The 27,901-nt window shown below is 42.8% G+C and overlaps 1 protein-coding gene across 5 annotated transcripts in view; it reads left to right on the top strand.

Annotated features, from left to right (window-relative positions):
• Positions 1 to 27,901, top strand: part of ATP10D (ATPase phospholipid transporting 10D (putative)) — a 614,572-nt gene that overhangs the window by 338,897 nt on the left and 247,774 nt on the right. For all 5 annotated transcript variants that reach the window (XM_069201689.1, XM_069201684.1, XM_069201678.1 and 2 more), the window contains exons 8-9: positions 9,229 to 9,356; positions 9,442 to 9,694. In XM_069201689.1, the coding sequence (XP_069057790.1) occupies positions 9,229 to 9,356; positions 9,442 to 9,694 (381 nt within the window). The remainder of the gene's footprint in view (positions 1 to 9,228; positions 9,357 to 9,441; positions 9,695 to 27,901) is intronic.

Below are 27,901 nucleotides of genomic sequence, written 5' to 3'. Positions count from 1 at the left end.
GATGTGCAGATGGATGTTGGGAAATGAAATGCTATTGTTTTGCTTCTTCTTTTAAAGACCATTTTGGAAGGAAACCTCTTACTGTGGCTGGTTCACCAGATACTTGGCTGACATTGATAGGTATGCCAAATACTAGACTGACTGGGATCCATGGAACTGAGATAACAAACTATATTGATTAGAATGAGATGAGAAAGTGTATCTTTTGCGAGAATAGAAACATACGTCCTAATAAGTATGGCAAAGTTAATAACTTAGTGCTCTGTCTGGAACAAACAGTAATATAATACATTGATTACTTTTCTCTTACAAGAACACTGATGCATTGTGTTGCTGTGCTTCACTCTGAATGTTACAAAATTATAAATTAAGATCTTAAAAAGTATCATCCATTAAAGTCGATAAAGCTTTCAGATACAAAGAGCTGTACAAAAACATTGGAATCTTATTTGTAAGGGTAAAGCATAGCCTCATGTCACTAATCACATCCTTCTTGTGACACAGTATCATCATGCCCTCTGTCCTCATCATTGGACCTTGTGCATGACCTGAATTTTGGGTGCAATGTGGATGAGTCAGATCTCTTCACTAGACCGACCATGGACTTCACTTTACATGTGGTAAAAGCAGCACTTAATTCCTCTGAAGAAAGATGCTGAGAATTAAACAAGATTTGAAGAAGTTGTTAGGCAAGGACATTAACTCCATTCAACAATTGAACAAGGGTAGGCGAAGAAGTTGGTTACCAGCCAATGAGCCTGGGGACCTTGATGACCCTGCTGGACCATTAATGTGTTCCAGCATGGTATTTTAGTTTCCTACTTACCAATAAATGGTGCTTCCGTTGGCAGGTAAATTGTGGTAGGTCATGCAAATTTCCAAGCGTAGGTATGATTTGCAGAGGTCCAATACCGAGTTGATTTCGTATCCCATGCTATATTTAATTTGATGCCTGCAGGACGTGACTAGGGAAATGAGACCAAAAGGAAATAAGTAATTGCTGATTTCTTAACATTTGCAATTTACACCGGTTTCATTGTCCACTATGGCTAGTTTTGTTAGGCTGGTTATCTAGAAGACAACTGTCTTACATGTGCATTCTGTGAGATGCATGAAGGTTTTTAAGGAGTTTGTGTTTAAAAATAGGTCAACTGTTTGGTCGACAAATTCAAAAGTATCATTTCAAAACCATTATATGGCTTCCAAGTGGTCAACAAGCTTTGAAAAACATAAACAGCAGGTTTTCTCTCCAGGGTGAGCTCGATCGACCAGATCTTTTGACTCAACCCTATTGTCTCAAAATATCTTAAGCTTTTGAAGGACCACCTGTATATGGACCTTGTGAACCTTAAGGCTGCCTTTGACCTAGTTGCTAGGCAGCAGCTGTGTTCCACTTTTGCAACAACAGGATTTAATCTGCACTGCAAGATGTACTTATTAGATTACACAAGAACAACTTTGCACAAGTAAGGTCGGGGGAGATGGGTGGTGAGCTAACTGATCGCATACCGGTCAAGAGAGAGGTGTGCCAGAGATGTGTTCTCTCCCTAACTTGATTCTCTTTGTATATAAGTGATGTAGTTGACTATCTCAGCGCGTGTGCCCATGACGTTCCCAGGCTGGGTGGCTGCTCCATCCCAGTGCTGCTATTTGCAGACAACACCATTCTGCATTCCTGGATCCCGCCTGGGCTCTAAAACTTGCTCAACATATTTGTTGACTTTTGTGATCATGGTGGTCTAGAAGTGAACACCTCAAAAACTAAAGTCATGGTGCTCAATCCCCATAGATCAACTGGGTTCCAATTAAAGGGGTCGATCCTGCAAACAGTCGATAAAATTGATTACCTTGGAGTCATAGTTGACAAAACCTGCAATTTGAAATCCCATATCCAAAAAACCAAACTGATTATGCTTCACAGCACATCAGCACTTACTAAGAGATACAAGGCAACCACCTCTAAATCTGTCTCTCCAGTTATTAAAGTCTGTAGGACAAGGGCACAGGCAGCAGCCCTGTATGGGGCAGAAATCTGGGGGGTGGGGGGTCGCATACATCTGTGGTTTAACTTCAAAATAGAACGGCTTTTTTAGATCCCTATTCAGTTTATGCCAAAGTACCTCTCACACCATTATTTTTTTGACATAGGGCTCCAAAGGATTGGTGAAGTAGCATTTTTAAAACCCCTTCTTTATTAGGTTAGGTTGTGGTCCACTCCTGGGTTACAGCAGTACAGGCTGCCTGCAGAAGAAGCTTTGAACTTTGGCTAAGCACACCATATCACTTGGTTCTCGTTTATTAAATCTCATCTTAATGATATAGGCTTAAGTGCCTACTGGAGCGAACCCTCTTCAATAACAAAGCAAAGGTTGCAGTAAAAGCTGCTTTTTTGAATAGTAAGATCAATGCCTACCATTGTAACGCAAATTCTGGGGGGGTTGGTGGGAGAATTCCTTTCTATTACACCTGTACCTGCACTGGAACCATATATGGATGCATTCCACCTGCATCTGGCCCGTACTTTGTTTATAAAATTCAGGTTGGGTATATTGATGGTCAGCAAGTTTACTTGTAGCTGGAAATCCAACGGACATAAATCTTCACTTTGTGCAGTTTGTAACTGTCATTGAGTATGTTAAACATGTAGGATTCTTCTGTCCTGTGTATGGTACGCCAAGGCGAAACTGGATCTAGACAATTCGCATTGCTTTAGGCATGTGACACTTTAAAGTGGCTTATCGAATCTTACGGTCTGGTACTAGCCCTCTCATAATTTTTTTGACTCAGCATTTATTTGTATCCAGCTTGGCTAGTAAAGAAAAAGGAGGACATTGCCATGATCTTCATATGCTCCGCCCTCTTTAATTGTTTTCCTTTTTAACAATAGTTAATTTATATTTATGTTGACATGCCTATAGCAATATGGATATACGTATGGTGAACCCACTATGTACTTTATTTTAATAACAGCCTCAATGGATTTCTTGGCCTATACATACTTATGACTGTGATTTTAGACATTATACTAAAAATACTTTCTATATTCTCAGTACCTTCTGATAGTTGAAATGTGTTTTTCATTTGCTCTTTTTATTTTTAGAGCCATTGTTATGTATTTATAACTTGTATATGTGATTTTAGTGATGCCTACACATAAAAATATAATTCTTGTCACTGGACCTGAACTAGAAGGAAAAATTTCCCAGCTAACGATCCGCTTCCTGTAAGAATGTATATACGAGGGTTATATCACCCAGGTTAAAACAGTTATGTGAAATGTGTTACATCAGTACCCTCCCAGATGATGCTTTTATTGTTGCAAGTTAGTATAAGGAGCAGAAAATTATGCAGTTTTATGTGCTGGATTCATATTCCTTTCAAAGTAGGACTTTTTTTTTTTTTTTTTTTTTTTTAGAATAGTATTTTGTCATTTTAGGGTATGAGTAAATATACTAATAAGGATGATTTGCAGCATTGTCTGGTTAGTGGTGAAGAGAGGAAGTTACTGAAGCTCTCAATTACTTTTATGGAGTAATAATGTGGCCTGCCATTGGTTGATGTGATAGCATGGCGTTGTTGGTTGTGTATTTTCCATTTCCTGAATATTGAGAAACGTAGGTTAAAGTTAAGATTTATGTTTGTTGGTAGATTTAGTAAACGTGAAGAAAGAACAGCATACCCATTGCATATGTCAACAAGATATTAAATTTACTTATTGTTAACTAGGAAATATTTAATTTTAATATAGCTATTAGATTGTAACAAAATGTCTGAGGTAAGTCATAGCAAGTATTAAAAGCACATATGATGTAGTGTAGAATCCCAGTGTTCCTGTTGTACATTGATGGTGATGGTACTGCAAACCATGACGATATCACTTGTGTTCTTAGCAGTTTACAGGGTTTGCCTCGAGTCATGAATAAAGTTGAGTTCAAGGTGAATTGCTTGACTTTCAAGGCCATTCATTTGAGGACCCTTTGCCTAGCAGGTAGTCGTTTATGGCAGGGTTTGTAACTCCCAGAGCACATTAGCTTACAATGAGGACATAAATATGTATGCCTATGAACTTTTGGAAAGGATTTCTAAAGCTGGCTCAAGCTGACTTTTCTTTTGTGTAACAGCTGTTCTTTTTTTAGATATCCTCAGCTCAAGCATTTCTTGTCTCTTAGATATTGTGTTAGAGTTAATGTTGAGGCAGCATTTGATGTCCTGGATACTACATACTCTTTTTCAAGGGGTGGAACCCTTAATATCCTTCTAATGCTAAGCATGTGGGGTTCTAAAAATTGTCCCCGGACATCCTTATCTAGCTTGGAGCCCTCTCAGTTTGGTCAATTAGTTTTCCTCTACATAGTTCAACGTGTGACAACATTATTGATGGTTTACCTTCAATCACCTCTCTTTATTTCACTAGCCAGCTACCTCAATGATAGAATCACAACACACATATTCAAGTCTTTTAACTTTACTCTGAAGGATAGGTCAGACAACACAATGCTGACATTTTAAAAGATTGTTCTGACTTTCGAGTTGCATCTTACCTTTCACTTTGTGTCATTTTCATCTTCATTTCATTGGTAATGCTGAAGCAGAGATTCAAATTAACTCTCTGCTTATTACTGGACCCTAAGGTAATGATCCTTTGGGGCAAGTAAGAAGGGAAGGAGTTGCAATCAAAAACATTATTATTTTTCAGCTTATCAATGACATTTACTTAGGAGTCAATGAGAATTTGAAGAAGGTTCAGTAATTTTTGTTTCAGTTTCTTAGTTTATCATCTTTATTAACAAAATTAGAAATCCTCTATGAAAGATTAATAAGTCAAAATTAAACAGATCAATGCATGAAGTGTGTGCCATACAATTTAATTCCCTGATCTAACCTAGAAGATGGTTCTATAAAAGAAAGACAAATCAATTAGCTAGAGGAACCTAAAGAGAGTTCATAAATCAAAGATGTGCAAGCATTTAGAAACCCAGTAGAGTTTTAGAACAATTAAGCTCAGGCAAAAAGTCTTGGCTTTGAATCTACGAGTCAAAAATAAAGCATCTCAAAGTGAGTCTGAGTGGTATCTCAGAGCATCAACGAGAAGTCTAGTCGGAAATGTCTTTCAAGAATGTCTTAAGGGTGGGTGAGTGAGTGCCCTGTGAAAATATTATGAAGATTCCTCTCCTACTCTAGGAATACGCATTTTATATTAAACACCATAACTTGTAGCTTCTTTTCTTCATCACCACCACTGATTTGGCCACTCAAATTTGATGTCTTCATGGGAACAAGATAGCTTCCACTGACTAATCTATCTAAACAAAGCAGCTAATAATCATTTATCTTATCATGTTCTACTATTGCAACTACACTATCTATTGGATGCCGGTTCTCACAGCCTTAGAGAATAGAGAAAAAAAGTTAGTGGTTGGTGTAATACATTTTTGCACATCATATCTCCTTTCCAACGCGTGTTTTCTATCAAACCTACTCATAAAGAAAATGATTTTATGATTTAAAACAACATTTTATTTATTAATTGACCTTATGAAAATGTGAAGGCTAAAGAATATGTTTTTTACATAGAATCATTGTTCTGTATCTCTTACAAAGTTTAAACAGTTATAATAGATATCTGACCTAGGTCAATATTGAAAAACTAGTAAAATATGTGAAAACAAGTAAATTATGTGTTCAATGGTGCATTCTTCAACTGAAGCCTACAAATAGGACTGCCACATGCATTTATCAACTGTTAAGAAAGCACAGAAATGAAAATTAAATGTATTTCATTCTCATTTTCAGGCCTACGTGTTATTTCTACACATTCAATCATGCACCCATTATTTTTGTTAATTAAAAACTCTCCCTCAGTACTCATTATACTGTTCTTTGCCTCAGTTCTTCTTGAATGGTGTGCCCATCATGGAATTCAGTTCATCTGTTCTTTTTTTTTTTTTTTTTTAGGTTTTTCAGACTGCTTGAGAGCCTCTTCTACCAATATCAGGTTTTCATCTCTCCTTGTTCAGAACAGTCCTTCTTCTATGGGTGCCCACACCCTGTTCCGGTGCCTAAACAAACTCTCTTATGTTTAGACTTGTTGTTTTCAGTTTGGGGATACAAAATAATTGAGAAGAGGCCTTTATTTTTCTGCTGTTGCCCCATTTCTTTGAAAAATTGAAGTTATACAAATGGGGGAAATTGTCGCAACCACTCAGCTTCCTTATGGCTCAGTCTTTTCCCTCTCCTCCAGTCAGTGGTGGAAAACCCTCCCACTGACAGTAGTCTCCTGCTGCCCTCCACCCTAAATGTATAAGATCTTTCACCTCTAATTTAGAATCATTCCTCTTTCAGTGTCTGCCTTCGTGACGTCTTTGCAGTTCCTCTGTTCGCTAGTCCTCAACTCATGCATGCCAGCAAGCCATATTTGGGTGTGAGAGGGTTCTCAGCAAAATCTGTACAATGCACCCACGGTTTGGAAAATGTTCCCAGAAACCTATTGGCATCTGAAACACTGCAGATTTAATAGGACTAAAGCAAATGCTTTTCTTTACATCCTCCGGAGCACTCTTAGCAGAAAGCTTTCAGGGGCTGCTGGTGTTCTCATTCAGATGGGGTATAGTCTGACAGCCCCGTCTGGACCATCCCTTTGCGAGGCAGGGGCACATCCAGTTTCTACGTGGTTGGTCTCTCTATTGATATAGACAGGCTTACAAACTGATGGATTAGAGTGCATCCCAGCATAATTACCAGCATATGAAATTAATTCATGCATTCCTTCAAACATTTTTTGTGCTACATGATCCTCCCTACAAAGGAGTAGATGTACTGGGAAGTGAGCACCAAGCTTGCTCGAGCTCCACATCTCTGAAGCCCAACAAGGCTGAAACCGGTCTGCTATTGCTTGTGTTCCTTTCTGTAAGGACTCTTACTTGGCAGTGAGATCGAGACAGTGTAGTGTGGGGGAATGTTCAAAACTGAATTGCATATGGTTGGTTCATAGCTGTAATGAGAAAGATAAACTTTAAAAAAAAACTATAGATTGCTGTGAAGCCCTAGAATAATGATTGGTTATGATTTTAATCAATTATTAAATTCCTAGCTTTTTTGTGGATTCTCTTCCATATGGATGGCCTCAAATTTCGCACTTGGCAACCAGCTCAAAGGTTTTGAAAATACCTTAGAGATATATTTCACAGTTTCACATGTTGCATTGGTCCTCTGACAGTGCACTATGGTGGTTTACTCAAAAATATATATTTTTATGATTCAGTTTACTCACAAGTCAATTATTGCATTGGTCCAGTAATTAATTGGTCGGTCACTAATTGAAATCTCATGTTCTTGGTAGTTGTGCTTATCAGTTGAAGCGCCATGGATCAGGCAATGTCAGATCACCCAGAGACCTGATATTTTTTTAGAACTCTGAGGTAAATTGTACTTTTATTTCTCCAGAAACCGTTGTCAAACATGTGTTCCAAGCTAGCAAACAGTGGAGGAAGGGCACCTAAAAACATCTGGAAATAACTACAGTAGTTTGAGTATATAGTTAATTACTAATTTTCTTTAATAGTACCTCTGCAGATCTTAAAAAAGGATGCAGTAAGGGGATTCAAATTTACACATTTTAAGTTAGGGTCTGAACATCCAGATATATATATACATCACCTGACGATTGAGTGATGAATGGACATTGCCCTTGCATGGAGTAAGTGCCATCTTGATAAAGGGGCATTATGGTCTGTTTTAGATTTAACACCTGATGCAGGACAGTAGTCTGGTAAAACCTGAAAGATATGATTAGTGAGTTTAGGGTTAACAGCAATTACACCAGCATCAGCAGCATAAACAGAAAAGTTGTGTGAAATTCTTGCAGTCTTGATGGGTTGGTGGTGAATTAATGAAAAAGAATTTCCTCGTACTATATTATCGTGTCATCGTAACAATATAATGGAAACGTTTTTATTGAATTTTGGTTTTAGCATTGGTTTGTATTTTTTGTCGAAACCTTTTAGAGGAGTGTATTTTTTCTCGAAAAACGGCTATTTTTAATGCGTTTCAAGCTATTTTCTACTTGTGCTTGTGAGGCAGCAGTTCAGAATGTTGCTGTTCCGTCAGATCAAAAGCTAGAGTTAACCATTGCTGACACAAATCTGCTCTATATCTAGTGCTTCTTTTCGTTGCATGAAACAAAACCGACCCTATATATCCATTGTGTTCTATTCCAGTTCACACAGCTCTGACAATAAATGTAAAAAATATATATTAACTGCCAGCTGGAGGGTACATCTGCCAGAGAGAAAGCTTAGAAAGAGAACCTTTGTTTTAGAAACTCACGTAGTTTCAAAGGACAAATTGTCAGGGACTTGTCTGCACGTGTTCTAAAATTTGGGGCTCTGCAAGAGAACTTTAACGTTTGATCCAGTTTAACAAATTGTACTGGAGTTCTATTTCTAGTGCCATTATTTAAAAATAAACATTATGCAACTGTTGCTTCATTATTTAAAATCAATAAGTCACTAATGACGCTAAATACTGTTTGTACTGGAGTTTCGATTAAATTGTTTGCGTTTTAATGCTCCTTTACATTTTAAATTTAAATGCATTTCCATTCAAATGTTTCCACCAATGTGCGATTTGTTTCGTTATAAATCACTTTCCTTAAGTTAGGATTTTCATGGCTTCCTGTCCTCCAGTAGGCTTTCTATGTTTTAATTTTCTATGAATTCACATATATCAATCTGGAATCCCCTTCTGGAGGTTCATCGGCAAGGGCAAAAAATATAAAGGGTGCATCCTTTCCTAGTGCCCGACCTGATCTTAAAATATGGAAGCTTACCGATTATCAAGAATATGTGAGCAATTGGGAGAGTGGTCCCTCTTCCGAAAGGCAGTATTGGTACACAGATTATTTGCCTGTAAAAGTTCGGGAAAGGTATTTACAGTTGACTCAATTAAACGCCTTCAAAGTCTAAGGGAATGGCCACAGCTTACCTCCAAATATAGCATGCAAGAGTATCACGATTGCATTCTGACATTCCTCAGCCATCAGTACCAGCTTAAAAGCGAGCCATTACTGCTGCAGCCTAGACGGGTAGGATACATTGTCATTTCTAATTTAAATAAGAGGGTCTAGAGAAGCTGCTAAGGTGGTGTCGCATGTTTCTTCAGGAAATAGTCAAAAGTAGCGTCAACTATAGGGAGTGATCAACACTGACATGTCTGGTTTTATATTTGTAGGTCATTGGATATGGTTGAATCGTTATTCAGAAATACCACTGTTTATTATACCAGAGCCAGATGGAAAACAGACTCCACCGGCATTAGCAGGATTCTACATGTTCTGGACAAATATCATTTTATTACAGGTAGCGTTTAACAAAGACAAACAATTTAATTTAAAGTAGTTTTTTTGTTCTCTTGCATTTAATCATGCTTTCTTTGTTTTGCCAGGTTTTGATCCCAATCTCTCTCTACGTTTCAATTGAAATTGTGAAACTGGCACAAATTTATTTTATTCAAAAAGATGTTGACTTTTACTGTGAAAAATCTGGTTCCACGATAGAGTGCCGATCCTTAAACATCACTGAAGACTTGGGGCAAATTCAGTACATTTTCTCAGACAAAACTGGAACTCTCACCGAAAACAAAATGCTCTTCCGCAGATGCAGCATTGCCGGATCTGAGTATTCCCATGATGACAATGGTAAGGGTTCGACCCGAGATATTTTAAGAACTGCGGTTACTTCAAGTACATTCTTATAGAGGGATAGTTGGGAGATAATTTAGAAAGAATGAAGTTGTCTTCTAATAGCTCATAAATATTAATGTGTGTTTTTGAAAATGGCTCAACATAGGCAAGGTGATGGAGCTTCGTGGTTTTTGTTACTTTTTTTAGGTCGAGCCTAGAAGCGCGCAAGCGCTGCTTTTCCGATGTGTTGGTATCTATGTGGGCTTTTAACCATGCCCACGAACACATCACTTGAACTCGTTCGTGGGCTTGCCTTTCAAAAATCCTTTGACATTGGTAAATGCTTTGTTTGTCCCTCCTTGGGGCGGTTTAGTTACCGCCCCGGACATCGACCCTGTTACATGGATAATTACACGATTGCCGATAAGTTTGACTGTGAATGAACTTTTTTTCTTTTGTGTCTCTCCTTCACGCTTTGGCTCATGGTGGCCGTGGCGCTTTGAATTGACTTGTTTATGTCAACTGTTTTGCTTTTCATTTTTAATTTATGTGGCAAGAAAAGTCCAGTTATGAATTTACAACGCTAAGAGCTCTAACTTGAGCAAACGTGAGACCCATTGTTACTGCATTTGTATAGTTATTTCCAGGGCATCTTCCGTGCCGCAAGCATTTTACTAAGGAAGGTCATCTGCATCTAATAGACACTCGCCTGTGTAATCCACATTCATCCCAAAAGGCTAGGTTGCCCCTTAAGATAGCACCCTCTCTCTAAACCTCGCTTCTCTCCTCCAGGCACTTTTATGTGTTTCTGTTTATCATTTTGCCAACGTGTGGCCAGGTTCGATCACGAAGGTTGGGGTAGCAGCTGTGTGTGTGGAAATTGTCGGTGGTGTTGGCGTTCTGACGTTTCTTACAGCTTTTGTAACAGATTATTGGTTGCTAGCAACGAAGGACTTGGGATCTTTGAATCAGAACAAGCCATCCTTCCTTCTGGAAAGGTAAATCAAGCCTTCAGAATCATGGCTACAATACCACCGAGGACTGTAATTATATATTAATTAAATAAATATAGGACGGGCTGTTGCGAAATTTAAAATTCTTCGAGTTCAATAATTACTTTTAAACTAGCCTTGCACGTGAAGAGGCAACAGACAGCTGTGAAGCAGCTGATAGATCTTACTTATTTTAGCTTGAAAACATTTTTAACGGCGCTTGTGTTTGTCATTTTTAGGGGAGAGCGCAAAGCGCTCTGTAACCTGTAGTAATCTCTCTTTGGGGTTCCAACCAGGCCCATGTCACGTCAGTCACTTTCATTGGTTCAAGGGCTTCCCTTTTAAAATCCACTTGCTTTCATTTATGTAAGTCATGCATACGTCATGCCTTTTCCGGTGTTTAGCCCATCTACACAGCACAGGTAAACTACTAAAAACATACGGGGCTCGATGTTTTTAGCATGGTTTCTGGATTACTTTATCTGTTTATTTTCCACGCAGCGCGATTGCGCTGGGGTTTATATAGTGCGATCGCGCTGCGTTTTTTTCTTTTAATTTGTGTGTCAAGAAAAGTCCGGTTAGGAGTTTACAACGCTAATAGCCCTAACTCGAGCAAATGCGCGACCCGTTGCATTGAAAATGCTTTTTTTTTTTTTTTTTTTTTTTTGGCATTTTCATAATGTTCTCATGATTAATGGAAAAATTCTTCCTTGGTTAAACAGTGGGAAAATACCTTTTAGATCACACAAGCAAATGCATACTTTTTCAAGATTTTATCTTAAAGGAAACGGCTGATTTGGGTTTGTTGTGTTTCCAATACGTTTCAGTTCACTATGAAAAAGCAATGTGTACATTTGTACAGATTTAAATTTCTAATTCATAAAAGTTTAGTTTGAATCCATAAATCAAATTACTCGCACATAATATTAAGGCAGCATTGTGTAAAGCTCCTTCCAAGGTTGGAAAGTGACATTCCAGTGCAGGAAATGTGAATTGGGCAGACGTAGGAAAAAATGTTCCCCCACAGGGGTTAATATTTAACATGTGGGAAAAAGTTAGCATGTGCAAAATCCATGTTACTAATTTTTTTCATGTCATTGTACGCCATGTACATTTACGCATGTTCGAATGCTTACATGTGTTTGAACACTCTCGATATGTTTGGGTGACCCTTCTAGTTTATTTTTCTCCTTACTGCTCCGTGGCTGTCTTGTTTTGGGAATTGTGTTAGCCAGCCAGCAACTCTGATGGTGGGGTGGTGAAAGTGGTATTCTATTGGAATTTGCATGGCAGAGCTAAATTGGGATGCTAAAATGGCAACATTTTCACTTTTGGCTGCAGATAGAGGAAGAGGTAAATGGAAGTGCTTTAGTTATATGCAGGGCCACTGGAATTATGTGGCAGGAAAAGACCAAATTATAAGGCAGAGTTGGCCAATGTATGTGGCAAGTCCATTTATGAATTAACAATGCCAATAGCTCTAACTCAAACGAATGCGAGACCTATTACATTGCAAATGCTTGTTTATACTTGTCATTAATAGATGAACATACTCCAGTGATTGATGAGATGCAAATGCAGGGAATCCGTCTGTCACAAGGAGCAGTGTAGGTGTAGACAGTGCATTTTCTTCGTGTCTGTCAGTCAAATGTTTTCAGTTTTGTTTTTATAATTGAAATGGATAAGTAACAGAGATTGCATAAGGAATCATTTTAAGCTTGTCCATTTATTTTTTATTTCGGCAGGCTGTAGTATTTCTTGGTGGCAGCTGTATTCCAAAAACAGAATAGTAGGCCTGTTTGCCTCTGTAAACAGGGTTATTTACAGATGTTAAGGCCCTTTCTGGCAAGCACTTCACCGTCCGCCCTTTGCTGGTGGTGTTTTAGTGTCCTAGATTTATCTATGCTGACCTAGTAATTGGTAATCTTTAGATCCAGATAGGCCCTGGTGAGTTCGATGAGATAAACAGAGTACCTCTAAACCGATGTGATCCATATTGTACTGTGTTTTTCCTTTTAACTATCTCCTCTGCGTCATATTTTCATATAATCTTTTTAATGTTTTACCTACGTCTGTTTAATATTTTATAATATTTCCAAATTTCCTTTTTCTCCTTTCTCATTTTAAAATGCAGAACATATTTTTATCACAAAGAAAAACTGATAATCCAATAAACGGAAATTCAATATTGACTTTTGATTATAAATTTATAAAATTGGGAACCCTTTTTATGAATGTAGTAACAGTAGTAACAAAAATTGTGTAACTGCTAAGTGAAGGATATGTGCATCAACTGATAGTTTTACTATTTTGTGGGCAACTTCACCCCACTCTACAAACGAATGTGCGTAATTTTGCAACCAATTCGCAAATTGCTCAAGTGCCACCGAAATAGCAATCGAGATAGCAGGCCCTTTTGTGTGGTGCCACACCCAATTCCGAACTCCTCTGACAGCACACCGTTTACCCAGCGCCACCGTGTGATTGTAGAGCAGCCGGGACACACTCCGTAAAGGAACGACAAAGCCCATCTTCTACGAGACAGCTCACAAGTACTGCCATTTATCAGAGTCAAACGCCTTTTCGTCGTCCAACAACGGGATGACTGCCAGTTATAAGATCTCACCACTGCAGGCCAAGCAGCCAAACAGTCATCTGAGTTTATGGCAGGCCGCTTGGTGTGGCTTAAAGCCCGACTGGTCCGCATCCACCAAATACTCCACACATTCATCATACACTTTCCGCCAGTACATGTGCCTGCACCTTTACCTCAACATTGAGCAAAGAGATATGGCAGTAGGTAGTGCACTTCAACCGTGGCTTCCTCTCCTAGTATATGGGCACAATTAGAACCTGCTGCAAATCTTCTATTAGCACTCCAGCCTCTCTGGCGCCTCAAAACAACGCTGCCAGTACATTTGCTATACCCTCTGGAGTCTCTTCCCTGGGATCTGTGGATCCATCTCTGCTCTTAATCTTGCCTAGCCAGCCATGCCAGGAGTTTCCCCGCTTCATCACCAAATTCATATACCCTCCTCTGCTGTGTGTGAAATTGAGGCCAGGCCTCCCGCTGCTGCTATAGTCCTACCTCAGCCGCTCAATGGTGATCGCCAAATCGGAAGTAGGATCACTGACCAGGGCTGCCTTTTTCTGAATTAATTTTGCCTTGAGGTCCTTGCACTCCTGGTCTCTGTCTTGCTTCTTCCCCACCACATGCAAGATCTGCCTCCCATAGGACACCCCCGGAACTCACTGATCCCCTGTTTTCTACAAAGTAGGGCTTGGTCGCTTTAGCAAAAAACTACCTAGTATCCCAGTCTGTGAGCTCCCACAGGTCAAGGGTCTACCCCGGCCTCCGACCCCTTCCCTGACATAATGTGATTATCGGGGAATGGTCCAAGATGCCCCGGGTAAGTAATGGATGGCCCCCAACAGCAAAGCTAATGCTGCAGAACCAGGGAGGTAGTCCAGGCGGGACAGCAATCTCATGGCTTTGGCTGCTTAGGGAATCTGCCTCTCCTCGTGATTTTGTACCCTCCAGAGGCCTCATGAGTGTACTAAATCGTATGGCAACTCTAATAACCAATAACAAGGAGCAACCAACACAATATGCAAAACATTAATACAAAATGTTTTATTAGATGACATATAACTTCTTACATTTAATACAAATAATATAAAACAGCCAAATGTAGACCCTGCAAGAATCGCACACCTTTCATATCTGCATGCAAATAGCAAAAGACTATGGGCTTGTCTGTCAGTTGCCAAATGGCTATGTTCTAAGCCTCTTAACCCCGAATACTATCAGTGTGAATACCTATAACAGTTCCTAACTTGTTATTTGGAGCGTTTTTTTCTGTATCAAAGCTAGTGCTAACCACACAAGCCTGATGAAGTGTCTCTGATCAAGATCATGGGGTGTTTCTCCTAAAGAAGGCACGTGAGCACCGAAATGCGGTTCGAGAGCCAGCAACTAGCAACAGCAGTATATTCCTTCAAATTTATTTTCAACAGCATTGTGCAGTGAATTATAGAGTCAGTAATTAACTAAATCAGCATATCTCTGCGAGCACATAGTTAATAGTATTGCGCATTGAAAAGATGATGTAGTGATTTCTTAATATTAACTGACAACATTCTGATGTACTTTTTATATTGTAATATGTGATGACACTCTGAATTATCTGAGAAAATTGGAGGAAACGCGTAGATTTTATGTTTTATATTCTTGTGTTTTCCATTTTGTTTTTATATCAGTAGAGAGCGAGTGGATGTTTGCATGCAGGTATGAAAGTTCTGTGATTTTGTAGGGTATGGATTTGGCTGTTTTATATTATTTGTATTAAATGTAACAATACATATGTGATGTAATAAAACAATTTGTATTAATCTTTTGCATAATGTGTTGGTTGCCCCTCACCTGTACCATATGATGTACAATTATTTGTTACTGGTTGATAGAGTTGCCATAGGTTTTAGTACACTCACATGATTTCTCTGCCTTAGGAACTCTATCTTGTAGCAGGGGGCCCTTCACCCACCAGAGGTCTGCCAGTCCCAGGGGCCCCAAGCATGTCATCAAATTTGTATCTATTATGGGCGAGTGCCCCATCTAAGTAATCCTATCTTGATCTCCTTATGCCTCTTAATTAAGGCCCCTTCGCAATAGAGTGAGCGCATCTGGTACTGTCACCACGCTGTCCCCCAATCATATCTAGGTCCTCAGTCTGCAGACCCAGGGAATATACCACATCACCACCGTCAGGGGTCAACCAGTTGGAGCTGCCTGACAACCATCCAGGGTCGACCAGGTCCGGGTGATGTGGAAGGGAGAAACGGTTATGCACCCTGATCCCAACCCCCCTGGATCCCGGAGAGAACCCTGCATGCACCACAACCGGTACCGCCCACTGTTAAAACAACCAGATTTGTTGCCCACCAGGTGGGTCTCCTGCAGCAACACAGTGTCTGGGTCATACCTGACCAGGAACTTTGTAACAGTCCCCCTTTTCATATTACTTCCTAACCCATTCACATTTCAAGGGAGGATCTGGAGTCTGCGCCCCATCAGACCTCCGGGGTGGGGCCTCCCTACCTCATGCAGCTCTGTAGTGCCTGATTAGTTTCCATATGTTTGAGCATTTTCCACATGTGCCGCTGCCTGGTCAATCAGCATGCCCCTCAACAACACCCCCGCTCCAAACATCTTGCAGTGAGCCTGAAACTATCGAGCCCACAATGCCTGAGATGTTCCATTGCCCCCTCTCCCCCCACCCCCAACACATGCAACAGAGTCAGCGAAGGGGCAGGCCAGCGGCTTGAGGAGTCTCATCGGTACCTTAGCCCACCAGAACTGTCATCATGGGAGTCACCACTGGCAGTTTCTCCTCTTCCCTCACCCAGGGAGGAGGCCTCACCATCAGGGGAGCCCTTGTCCGAGCTCAAGGCTGCCCATTTGTTACCAGCCGACCACCTCTGGCTAAGATGAATTTCTGCCACCACTCGGGCACCAGAGGACTCTGCTTGCAGCATAGTGGGGGCAGAACCAGGGCCCCGTCTAATCCCTCTTCTTTGATGCTGGGATCCCCAAGGTCTCTGCCAAGGGGGCCTCAGTACAACTTGACAAGGGGTGTCCCTTAAACTCCAACCATTCTCACTCTGCTGCTGCTGACTCAAAAAAATGTGAACTCTCCCCACCCATGGTGCGCTTACTTTGCGGGGAACATTAGTGAGTACTTGATGGTGAGCTGCCACAACTGCCGCTTCACCTCCAGAAACGATTTCTGCTGTTTCTGCACCTTAGCTGTATCGGCTGGGTAAATATTTACATTTGCAACCCCCAGCCCACCACTCTCCCCTCCGCCCCATCCAACTGCCAAGGGCCATGGGTCTGACCCACTTAAAGAATACAGTCCAGGTCCTTAAAATTGAGGAGCCACTAAACCGTTCCTTGTAGATATGCCCCCAGCGGTGGACTACCACCCAGCACCCTGTGAGCCCTCTCAGCACCCTGTGCGCCCTCCCCACTGTAAGCTCTTTAGAGGGTCTCCCTTCCAACACCATCGAGCTCAACCAGTTCTCCATGTACGGCTCAGGCAACGGGCCCTCCACCCATTCTAGAACCCCCTACTATTCAGAAGTTTTTGGTGCGGGAGCGGCCTTCCAGGTCATCCAGTTTCGCTATCCTAGCCTCGTTTCCACCTTTAGCATCTTAAGGCAGTCCCCAGTCCCCATAAACATCAGCCTCAGCTGCTTGAGGGACTACTCAGCAGTGTTCACCCTCTCCCTCAGCATTCCATGGTATGCCCACAATAGCCGCACTACCTGGGACATCAGCTCAATGTTGTTCTCCAAAGAGGACTTGGTATCCTGGATGTATCCAAAGATTCTCACCATGTGGGCCTCCAAAACTAAATCCAAACCCCCTGGCCAGACACCATACATGCCCTTCGGCAGGTCTGCAGGGGTCCCCTATAGTACTAAATTCTCCTCCTTGGTATGACCCATCCTGCATGCAGGGTTTCAGCCCTCCAGTCTGCAAGAATTGTTGCCGGATGCCCTTCTGGTCAGCCACTGCGCACACCCCAAATTGGGTCTAGGATTCCCTCCAGCTCGCTTGCTACACTGTCGACATTGTTTTGGTCTCCCTCCACTGCTGATGTTCTGAGGTCAGGCCGTCCTGCAGCCGGCATGCAACAGCCCCTGGCCCCGCCAGGCTGCTGCTGGTTATCCACCCACCGCCACATATGAAGGGCATCAGTGGGACACACCAACCCCCGGTGAGGTGCCCCAGCCACCAGCGCAGGGCATGACCACCCTGCCCCATTCCTCACTCACCAGGGGTCCCCGCACAGGAATCCATGGCCTCTCCACCCCTTGCTCCTCATGGGACCCAGCCAAGCACCTTCTGCCCATGGGGGGACCATTCTGCTGATCTGAGGCCCCTCTAGACCTTTAGGTTGGTCGACTGATGGGGGAGGCCCTCCCTCTCAGATCGCCCTGGGAGCCCTGCTTCATCCACTGGCTCCACTGTGCTACTGCTCATCACCGCAGCCCCAGGTTTCTTGAGCTCACAAAGGCCAGGATCTCCCTAATTTCTCAATAGTGCAATCACTGTGCTCCTCTGGGGCCCCCTGCACTCTACACCACTGCACTGTCAATACACTTTACGCCAAAGCACTTTACGCTGTAACACTTAACTCTGTGCCCCTGGACTCTACACTAATCCACTGTATGCAACTCTAATCTACTCTGCACCACTGCACTCTATGCCACTCCACACCACTTCACTCTACTCTGAAACAATCTGCCCTACAGCACTCTTCTCTGCGCCACTACACTCTACTGTTAACCACTGCACTCTGCCACTCAACACAACTGCACCCTGTAGCTGCACTTTACATCACTGCACTCTAATACCCATCACTGTATTCTATGCCACTGCTGTCTACGCCACTCTACTCTCCACCACTGTACTCTTACAATTTACTCTGCAACTCTCTGCCACTGCACTCTGTGGCACTATAAGCTAGACTGCACCACTCTGTGCCACTGCACTCTATGCCACTCAACTGAAATCTGCATTCTACGCCAACTCTGTGCCACTCCACTCTGCATCAGACTAGGCCATCCTACTCTATGCCACTGCACTCTACGTCACTGTGCTCTGTGGCACTCTATTCTGCGGCACTACACTCTACTGTGCATCTCTCTGATCTACGCCACTGCATTCTACGATGCTACATTGTTCGCCGCTGAATTCAGTGCCACTGCACTCAGTGCCACCGTGTCCTACACCACTATACTCTGTAACACTCTAGGCCAGCGCTCTCTACTACAGTCCACTCTACTCTCCAGCGTATGCCACTACGTGGCTCCACACATTGCCACACCAATACACCACACTCTTTGCCATTCCACTCTATAACACTCTACTACACTCTTCGCCATTCCCCTCTTCCACACTCCACACCACTCTCCTCTGTGTCTCTAACTTTTACCCATGCTGGTTAACAACATGGTTAAAACACATTGGCTTTGCCAATAGCTTTTGCATAGGTGAGACCTATTGACTTTGCCAATGCTTATTAATAATTGTAAGTCAACTCTGAGGTAGGCCATAAAGGCTCAAAGGGCAGGGTGCATGGCATTTAAAATGTAGGACATGTGGGTTTAAGTTTTATATGTCCGGCCGTGAAAAAACCCTGAAGTATTTTTTTTTCAGTGTAGCAAGGCTACCTCTCCACTCCTACATCGGTTATGTGTCCAAGATCACATGACCTATAATGTCTCTGGTGTGATGTGTATTCCTTCTGGGGATGGGACTCCTTTGAGTGTGGGTAACATTGCCCCTTCCCTGAGGAGGATGGCCTAGTGGGTTGTACTGAGCCTTTCCTGAGCTTCAAAGAGTAGCACGAGGGCTGTGCCAACCTCCTTCCTGACTTCTGAAGCTGCCTGCCCTGTCACCGGCAAATGCAACTGACACCATAGATGTGTTGGGACAAAACCCAGGAGAAGGGGCAGAATTTGATCAGAATCCGGTTTAGGGGTTGGCAGAGAGCAGGATCCTCACTCACAAGCTGGCACTGGGTATAAACGTGGTACTTTAAAACCCCTCACCAGAACACCCCTGGGCCAGGGGAAGATTCAGACAGACTGCCCTGCTCTCCGAAGAAGGATGACTAGACTTGCTTGTCTTGAACCTAGGAAACCATTATTGACTCAAAAGGTCAGTTGGGTGACCTCCTGTTTGAGCTACAGGGATACTACTAGTTTCTAGAAGCCTCCCTGCAACTGCCCAGTTGCCCAGCACCAACTAGAGTAGTCTGAGCCCTGCTGCTGACCTCTGCTAGGGTAGGTCCTGACCCCCCAGTGGTGCCCTCCAGGGCTTGGGCCCTTGGCTGTTGGCAGAGTGTACTCCTGCATCAAATTTGCAAGAACTGAACTCCAGGTGAAAATTCAGATGCTTTGGTGTCTTCGTTACCACAAACAACTCCCTAATTCGCTCGCCAATGCGAAGATCCAACGGCAGTGCTTAATTTGTAAAAAATAAGTGCCAGAGCCCTTGTCAGGAGCCTTTGCATATTGCAACAACTATTGCCCCTGCCACCTACAGTACTTACACAACTACTAACCATCACACTCCTACAAGAGTAATAATTCAGATTATTCCAATCCCCCAAAGCTATAAGAATGCCTTGGGAGGTAGATATTAGTCGTTTTTAATTTATATTGAATTAATGAACAACTGTTGTTCTGCTAATCTCAAAATTACTCAAACAGCGCCACCATGTGGCAGAATGTCATATGTGCCGGTGTTAACAATTAAGTGCTGGTCCCGAGCACTGGAAGCCACTGGCACAAATTAAGTACTGTCCAATGGTGCCCTGCACCTCCCTTCAGCCATGAGTGCCACATCTTCTGCCAACCCAAAGTTAAGGCTCCTCGTGTGGACTTGACTGCGTCAGAAGATATACTCTTTACCAGGACAAACTTGGTTCATTCCTCCATCCTGCGCTCCATTGTGGTCAGCCCGAATTTGCGATTTTGACCTGGTCCAGCGTGACAAGATAACCACTTTGATGATTTGTACTTTATGGTGCTATTTCCACTGAAACTTTAAAAATTCCAAACTCAGTTTGGGATTTTTCTTATGCTGTTTTCACTTTTACTGTTTTTGTGCTACATAAATACTTTACACATTGCCTCGAAGATAAACCTGACTGCTTTTGTGCCAAGCTACCAGACTGTTAAGCACAGGTTTATTTAGTGACTTTTGTAGTTCACCCCAGCAAGAATTGTGTTCATTATTTGAGAGGGACTCTTACCCCAACTCACCTAAGAACACATGTGCTGTCGAAGGCCAATTATCTACCCCATGCCGTTTTACATTTACATGGACACCCCCTACTTTTGTATACTACATATTCTGCTTGCCTTTGCATATTAATTCACAACCCACCTTTTGGAATTTTTTTGTTTTTGCTAAGACCAACCCCAGTGCACAGAGCTGAAGTGTGCGCCTCGACAGGTATGTAGCATGTGGTATTTCCAGAGTTACAAATTGAAGGGGATTGTGGGATCTCACATTCAACTATTGCAGTCATTTTCTCTAATATTCCCTCCCAGTATTGTTGGATCATGTTGCACTGCCAACTTGTGTAGTAAGGGTGCCCTCTTCACATTTTGTACATGTTGATGTTTGCAATTTACCCACCCTGTGCAGTGGACGTCTCTTGGGTGCCTAAATGTGGCTTCCCAATCCTTGTCATCCATTGTCCACATATCTTTTTTCCCATGTGCCCCTTAGTTTCTTTAGGTAGTTTGTTGTTGGAAATGGTTGTGTATATGGCTAGATTGCTCTCTTATTCAGTTCCATCATCAGTAATCTACTTTAGAGCGGTGACACTTTTAACCTTCCAGTTTTTGTTTTCTTTTGTATGAGCATTATTTTGATATCTGAATGTCCCAGTATGCTTAAGTTCAAACTCTCCCTGTAATTGTGTGAATAATTCAATGCCGTCTACCATGTTCCCAACCTTTGATATCCCTGTCATGCCACTGTTCAAATCATTTCACTTTAGATAGCTTTCTCAACATACCTCCTAACTACAGTGGTGTTTCCCTGGTGATCTTTCTCTTCCATCCTATGCTGTCTGTCTGTCTCCCAAGCCAGTATCACCGCCTGGGTCATTATTGGCAGGGGCTCATTTCCGGGTCCTTGATATAACTACTGTAGATATAAGTATTGCCAAAAGAAAATACAGGATTTTTGAAGAACTTTCAACTTACAGCTGCAGAAGTTCTAGAGTACACGCTGGCAGCTTTGTGTGTAAGTTGGCTTACTGAGTTTGTAGCCTTGTTAAATAGCATAACCCTACCATGTAGCATTGATGCTGCCTCAGGTTTGCTACACAGAGAACTAACAGCACTAGGCCTTGTGCTTAGGCAAAACCTTCTGCAATTTTGGGATGATACAGGATTGTACGGGGTAAAAACCTCTTCTTTAATGCTTGCATTAGCCTCAGCCTTATCCACTATGGTGCAGGGGTATTTTTTATGCAACAGTGAAATGACAGGCTTCCGCGATTTTTCCTTGACAGACAAGGCACAGCTGTTTTGTGGTTGTGTTGGCTTTGAAGGTAAAATGTGGGTTCCCTCTCTGAGATCACAGGCATTAAAAAAGGTGAATCCCAGGGCGGTTAGGGAGATGTTTATATAGCAGTCCAAAATTTCAGACAGTTGCATGTAACACACTGGAAAAAACAAATGAAAGAGGCCTGTAACCTAATTTCACTGTAGAGGCAAGCCATCAAGTGACTGAAACACAAATGCAGCATTTCAAAAACCCAGCAGACAATGAAGGATCACTTGTCATAATGAACTGACTACAAAACACAGCCAACGTTCTGATATGTGAAAGTCCACCATGTTGCAATAATACCCAACCAAACAATACAAAGGGATTATAACAAGAATATAAAATCACTACTAAATTAAACAAAGGAACACCTATGAGAAAGTAGCCTCTTTCTAGCCTTGTTACCCCCACTTTTGGCCTGTTTGTGAGTGTGTGTCAGGGTGTTTCCACTGTCTCACTGGGATCCTGCTAGCCAGGGCCCAATGCTCATAGTGAAAACCCTATGTTTTCAGTATGTTTGTTATGTGTCACTGGGACCCTGCTAGCCAGGACCCCAGTGCTCATAAGTTTGTGGCCTATATGTATGTGTTCCCTGTGTGATGCCTAACTGTCTGACGGAGGCTCTGCTAACCAGAACCTCAGTGGTTATGCTCTCTCTGTACAAATTGTCACTAACAGGCTAGTGACCAATTTCACCAATTTACATTGGCATACTGGAACACCCTTATAATTCCCTAGTATATGGTACTGAGGTACCCAGGGTATTGGGGTTCCAGGAGATCCCTATGGGCTGCAGCATTTCTTTTGCCACCCATAGGGAGCTCTGACAATTCTTACACAGGCCTGCCACTGCAGCCTGAGTGAAATAACGTCCACGTTATTTCACAGTCATTTTACACTGCACTTAAGTAAATTATAAGTCACCTATATGTCTAACCTTTACCTGGTAAAGGTTGGGTGCTAAGTTACTTAGTGTGTGGGCACCCTGGCACTAGCCAAGGTGCCCCCACATCGTTCAGGGCCAATTCCCCGGACTTTGTGAGTGCGGGGACACCATTACATGCGTGCACTACATATAGGTCACTACCTATGTGTAGCTTCACAATGGTAACTCCGAATATGGCCATGTAACATGTCTAAGATCATGGAATTGCCCCCCCAATGCCATCCTGGTATTGGGGAGACAATCCCATGATTCCCCGGGTCTCTAGCACAGACCCGGGTACTGCCAAACAACCTTTCCCGGGGTTTCACTGCAGCTGCTGCTGCTGCCAACCCCTCAGACAGGTTTCTGCCCTCCTGGGGTCCAGCCAGGCTTGGCCCAGGAAGGCAGAACAAAGGACTTCCCCAGAGAGAGGGTGTTACACCCTCTCCCTTTGGAATAAGGTGTGAGGGCTGGGGAGGAGTAGCCTCCCCCAACCTCTGGAAATGCTTTGATGGGCACAGATGGTGCCCATCTCTGCATAAGCCAGTCTACACCGGTTCAGGGATCCCCCAGCCCTGCTCTGGCGTGAAACTGGACAAAGGAAAGGGGAGTGACCACTCCCCTGACCTGCACCTCCCCTGGGAGGTGCCCAGAGCTCCTCCAGTGTGCTCCAGACCTCTGCCATCTTGGAAACAGAGGGGCTGCTGGCACACTGGACTGCTCTGAGTGGCCAGGGCCAGCAGGTGACGTCAGACTCCTTCTGATAGGCTCCTCCAGGTGTTGCTAGCCTATCCTCTCTCCTAGGTAGCCAAACCTCCTTTTCTGGCTATTTAGGGTCTCTGCTTTGGGGAAATCCTTAGATAACGAATGCAAGAGCTCATCAGAGTTCCTCTGCATCTCTCTCTTCACCTTCTGCCAAAGAATCAACTGCTGACCGCGCTGGAAGCCTGCAAAACTGCAACAAAGTAGCGAAGACGACTACTGCGACCTTGTAACGCTGATCCTGCCGCCTTCTCGACTATTTTCCTGGTGGTGCATGCTGTGGGGGTAGTCTGCCTCCTCTCTGCACTAGACGCTCCGAAGAAATCTCCTGTTGGTCGACGGAATCTTCCCCCTGCAACCGCAGGCACCAAAGAACTGCATCACCGGTCCTCTGGGTCTCCTCTCAGCACGACGAGCAAGGTCCCTTGAACTCAGCAACTCTGTCCAAGTGACTCCCACAGTCCAGTGACTCTTCAGTCCAAGTTTGGTGGAGGTAAGTCCTTGCCTCCCCACGCTAGACTGCATTGCTAAGAACCGCGTGTTTTGCAGCTACTCCGGCTCCTGTGCACTCACCGAGGATTTCCTTCGTGCACAGCCAAGCCTGGGTCCCCGGCACTCTAACCTGCATTGCACGACCTCCTGAGTTGTCCTCCGGCGGCGTGGGACTCTCTTGTGCAACTTCAGGTGAGCACCGATTCACTCCACTTCGTAGTGCCTGTTCCGGCACTTCTGCGGGTGCTGCTTGCACTCAGAAGAGTGGGCTCTTTGTCTTGCTGGACGCCCCCTCTGTCCCCTCACGCAATTGGTGACATCCTGGTCCCTCCTGGGCCACAGCAGCATCCAAAAACCCTAACCGCGACCCTTGCAGCTAGCAAGGCTTGTTTGCGGTCTTTCTGCGCGGCTCCTCACGACGTGGGATATCCATCCTCCAAAGGGGAAGTTTGTCATTCGTGCAGAATCCTCAGCTTCTACCATCCGGTGGCAGCTTCTTTGCACCCACAGCTGGCATTTCCTGGGCATCTGCCCACTCCCGACTTGATCGTGACTTTTGGACTTGGTCCCCTTGTTCCACAGGTACCCTCGTCTGGAAATCCATCGTTGTTGCATTGCTGGTGTTGGTCTTTCCTGCAGAATTCCCCTATCACGACTTCTGTGCTCTTTGGGGAACATAGGTGCACTTTGCACCCACTTTTCAGGGTCTTGGGGTGGGCTATTTTTCTAACCCTCACTGCTTTCTTACAGTCCCAGCGACCCTCTACGAGGTCACATAGGTTTGGGGTCCATTCGTGGTTCGCATTCCACTTCTAGAGTATATGGTTTGTGTTGCCCCTATCCCTATGTGCCCCCATTGCATTCTATTGTGACTATACATTGTTTGCACTGTTTTCTATTGCTATTACTGCATATTTTGGTATTGTGTACATATATCTTGTGTATATTTGCTATCCTCATACTGAGGGTACTCACTGAGATACTTTTGACATATTGTCATAAAAATAAAGTACCTTTATTTTTAGTATATCTGTGTATTGTGTTTTCTTGTGATATTGTGCATATGACACTAGTGGTACTGTAGGAGCTTCACTCGTCTCCTAGTTCAGCCTAAGCTGCACTGCTAAGCTACCTTTTCTATCAGCCTAAGCTGCTAGACACCCCTCTACACTAATAAGGGATACCTGGGCCTGGTGCAAGGTGTAAGTACCCCTGGGTACTCACTACAAGCCAGTCCAGCCTCCTACAACACCTCAAGAGGTGGGTACCAGATAAACAAGTAGCTAGTTTGTTCTATATCCTTCTCAAGATGCACAGACTATCACCCAGGATGCTAACATAACCCTGGAGTGGGTCTACCAGTGGAGCTCTGGCCAGGTAAAAAATAAATCCTTAAGTCATTCGTATTAAAGACCCCCAGATACATTCGGGGCAGCATTGGTATATTTAACAAACAGAATGCCTTTGGCCCGCTTCCAACAAGAATATTACTGGCAAACGAGAATTTGGATCTATAACCTTCTCACTGATACTGCAGCCAAGAGCATTATAACTTTTCTTGACGCACAACTATTTCACATTAAAAATGATTTACGTGAATACAACAGATTGGTACTGCAATGAGGATAAGGATGGCTCCGCAGTCAATATTCTTATAGGACCATATACAATTATGCAGAAGATTTGATTAATCTCACCCAGCCATCAGTCCTAAACGCCTGTCCTTTTCAGAAAGTTCACACTTACTGGACATAACCACCACAGTAAAACCCCAGCTGCATTCCACTTTGTACCACAAACCAGCAGGTTATGTCAACTATCTGAAAGGTTACCGCGTTTACCCGAAGTAAAAGAAGCATATCACAGTATTCAGTCAGACTCTACAATGCAGCCATATATACTCACACACATCAGAGCAAGATTAAAACATGAAGATTTTAAGATTAGACGTAATTAACCATGGGTATATTGTAAATGTATTTCACAATCATCAAAAAATGATTTATTCCAACTAAACAAGTGGCTCTAAAATATACAAAGAAGATTGCATTCTCTAATTCCATAAAAAAAAACTCAAACATATTCAATCATATTGAAAGTAATAAATAAAAAGTTTTCAAATAAATACAGAGCTAAAAAGAGTACTTTATGCTGGATCAGCATCTACATCCTGACTGACTTTTAGTGTATAGCATGTTGTATAAATCATGCAACTGAAAAGCACATGCTGGGTGATTAGAGAGATTTTAAAAAGACCATGGCGAACCTGTATTGTCTAACATATGTCTGTCTTAAAACTGGCAAGATAAAAGACTTCCTGAGTGCAGAATAAAATTTACAAAATAGCATAAAGGGCAAGGTGCTTTGTGCAGAAGAACAGTCACAATGACAAACAGCCACATTTTTAAAATACGTACCCTTCACCAGGTAGGCCTACAAAAAGTGTACAATGTTTAACCTTATCCCGATCAGCAGAAATCTGTGGTTCTTGTTTGAGATCCATATAAGATAAGGTTCAATACCATGGGTAGTGCAAATCATGGTATAAGTTAATACTGTAGTTTTCTTAGAAAAGCTGTGTAATCTTTCAATGCTACACTTTGGGCCTCATTATGAGTTTGGCGGAGGGGATTACTCCATCGTAAATGTGACAGATATCCCGTCCGCCGTATTACAAGTTCCCTAGGATAAAATGCAGTTTGTAATATGGCGGACTGGATATCCGTCACGTTTGTGATGGAGTTAGTCTCTCTGCCAAACTCGTAATGAGGCCCTTAGTCACAAAAGTTTTGTTCGGAGACTTAGAAAAACTGGAGGAGGTTTCCTGTTCATCAAACAGATCAGATAGATTCAAGCTTCTGCATGTGTTATAAATATACAACAGCTAAGGACTTTTTAAGATGCTGCTAATTTGACAGTCAGCTTGGACTGACTGATTGAAGGAAGTCTGCACGTCGTGCCATATCTTTAGCCACAATAAGAGGGGTTGTAATTTGATTAGCTCAGTGATAAAATCTAACAATCCTATGTGGTGAATATGCACAGAGATAGTTTAGTACAGCAGACAGTCTTCTAATGAAACCATTTTGGACCCCCGGGAGCCGTGTGTAATCCCCAAAGTCCCATAATCCAGTTATGTAGGAAACGTTGGAGTAGACAATTTACACTATAGATTGCTGTAAAATCCCTCAGAGGTCTGCTAAAGACAGCCTCTCTCCTTCTCGCAAGGGCCACAGCTTTGGCTATTTCAATGGGCCCCAAGGAAGTCTATTGTCAAACAAAATCCCCAGATATGGATATGAAGGGATTGTACTCATTGTCTTGTTGTTGACAATGAACAAGCTAACTTTCTTTTTCTGGGAGCCATAGATCAGAATGTGCATTTTGTCCTGATTAAACATGAGATCAAGGTTGGGCATGAAAATACAAAATTGATCTAACAAGTGCTGGAGGCCAGTTTAGGACCTGGCTAAACAATCAGTTTCATTTGTGTAAATCAAGACTGGGACATAGCCCTTGCCTACCCACAGACAATCAATGTTATTATTTAGCAGGTGTTTGTCCATACTGTTGATGTATAAAAGAAATGGAGCCAAGACGCAGCTCCTGCATAACCTCTAGCTAAACTAAAGGCTTGAGTTGCCTCCCCACCTAGGCTAAACCTGATACTGGCAGTTTTTTCAGAGTGCAGTTCCCTCAGGTAATTAACAACACTAGTGTCAACCCCAAATTCGGTCATACTACCCCAGAGTTTGGATCCGTTCACAGATTAGAATGTGAAACTGAGGTCCATAAAAGCTAAATATATTTTCCCTTCTTTGGCCCCAATACATTTGTTTATCAGGAGATAAAGGTTGAGACATTCATCAATCAATTGTCCTGAGGCCAGTGCGAAAGCCAAATTGCAA

The sequence above is a fragment of the Pleurodeles waltl genome, chromosome 1_2 (genome assembly GCF_031143425.1).
Source record: "Pleurodeles waltl isolate 20211129_DDA chromosome 1_2, aPleWal1.hap1.20221129, whole genome shotgun sequence".
NCBI classification, from domain to species: domain Eukaryota; kingdom Metazoa; phylum Chordata; class Amphibia; order Caudata; family Salamandridae; genus Pleurodeles; species Pleurodeles waltl.
The sequence above is the reverse complement of the archived record's forward strand: the minus strand, read 5'-3'. Positions and strand labels throughout refer to the sequence as shown.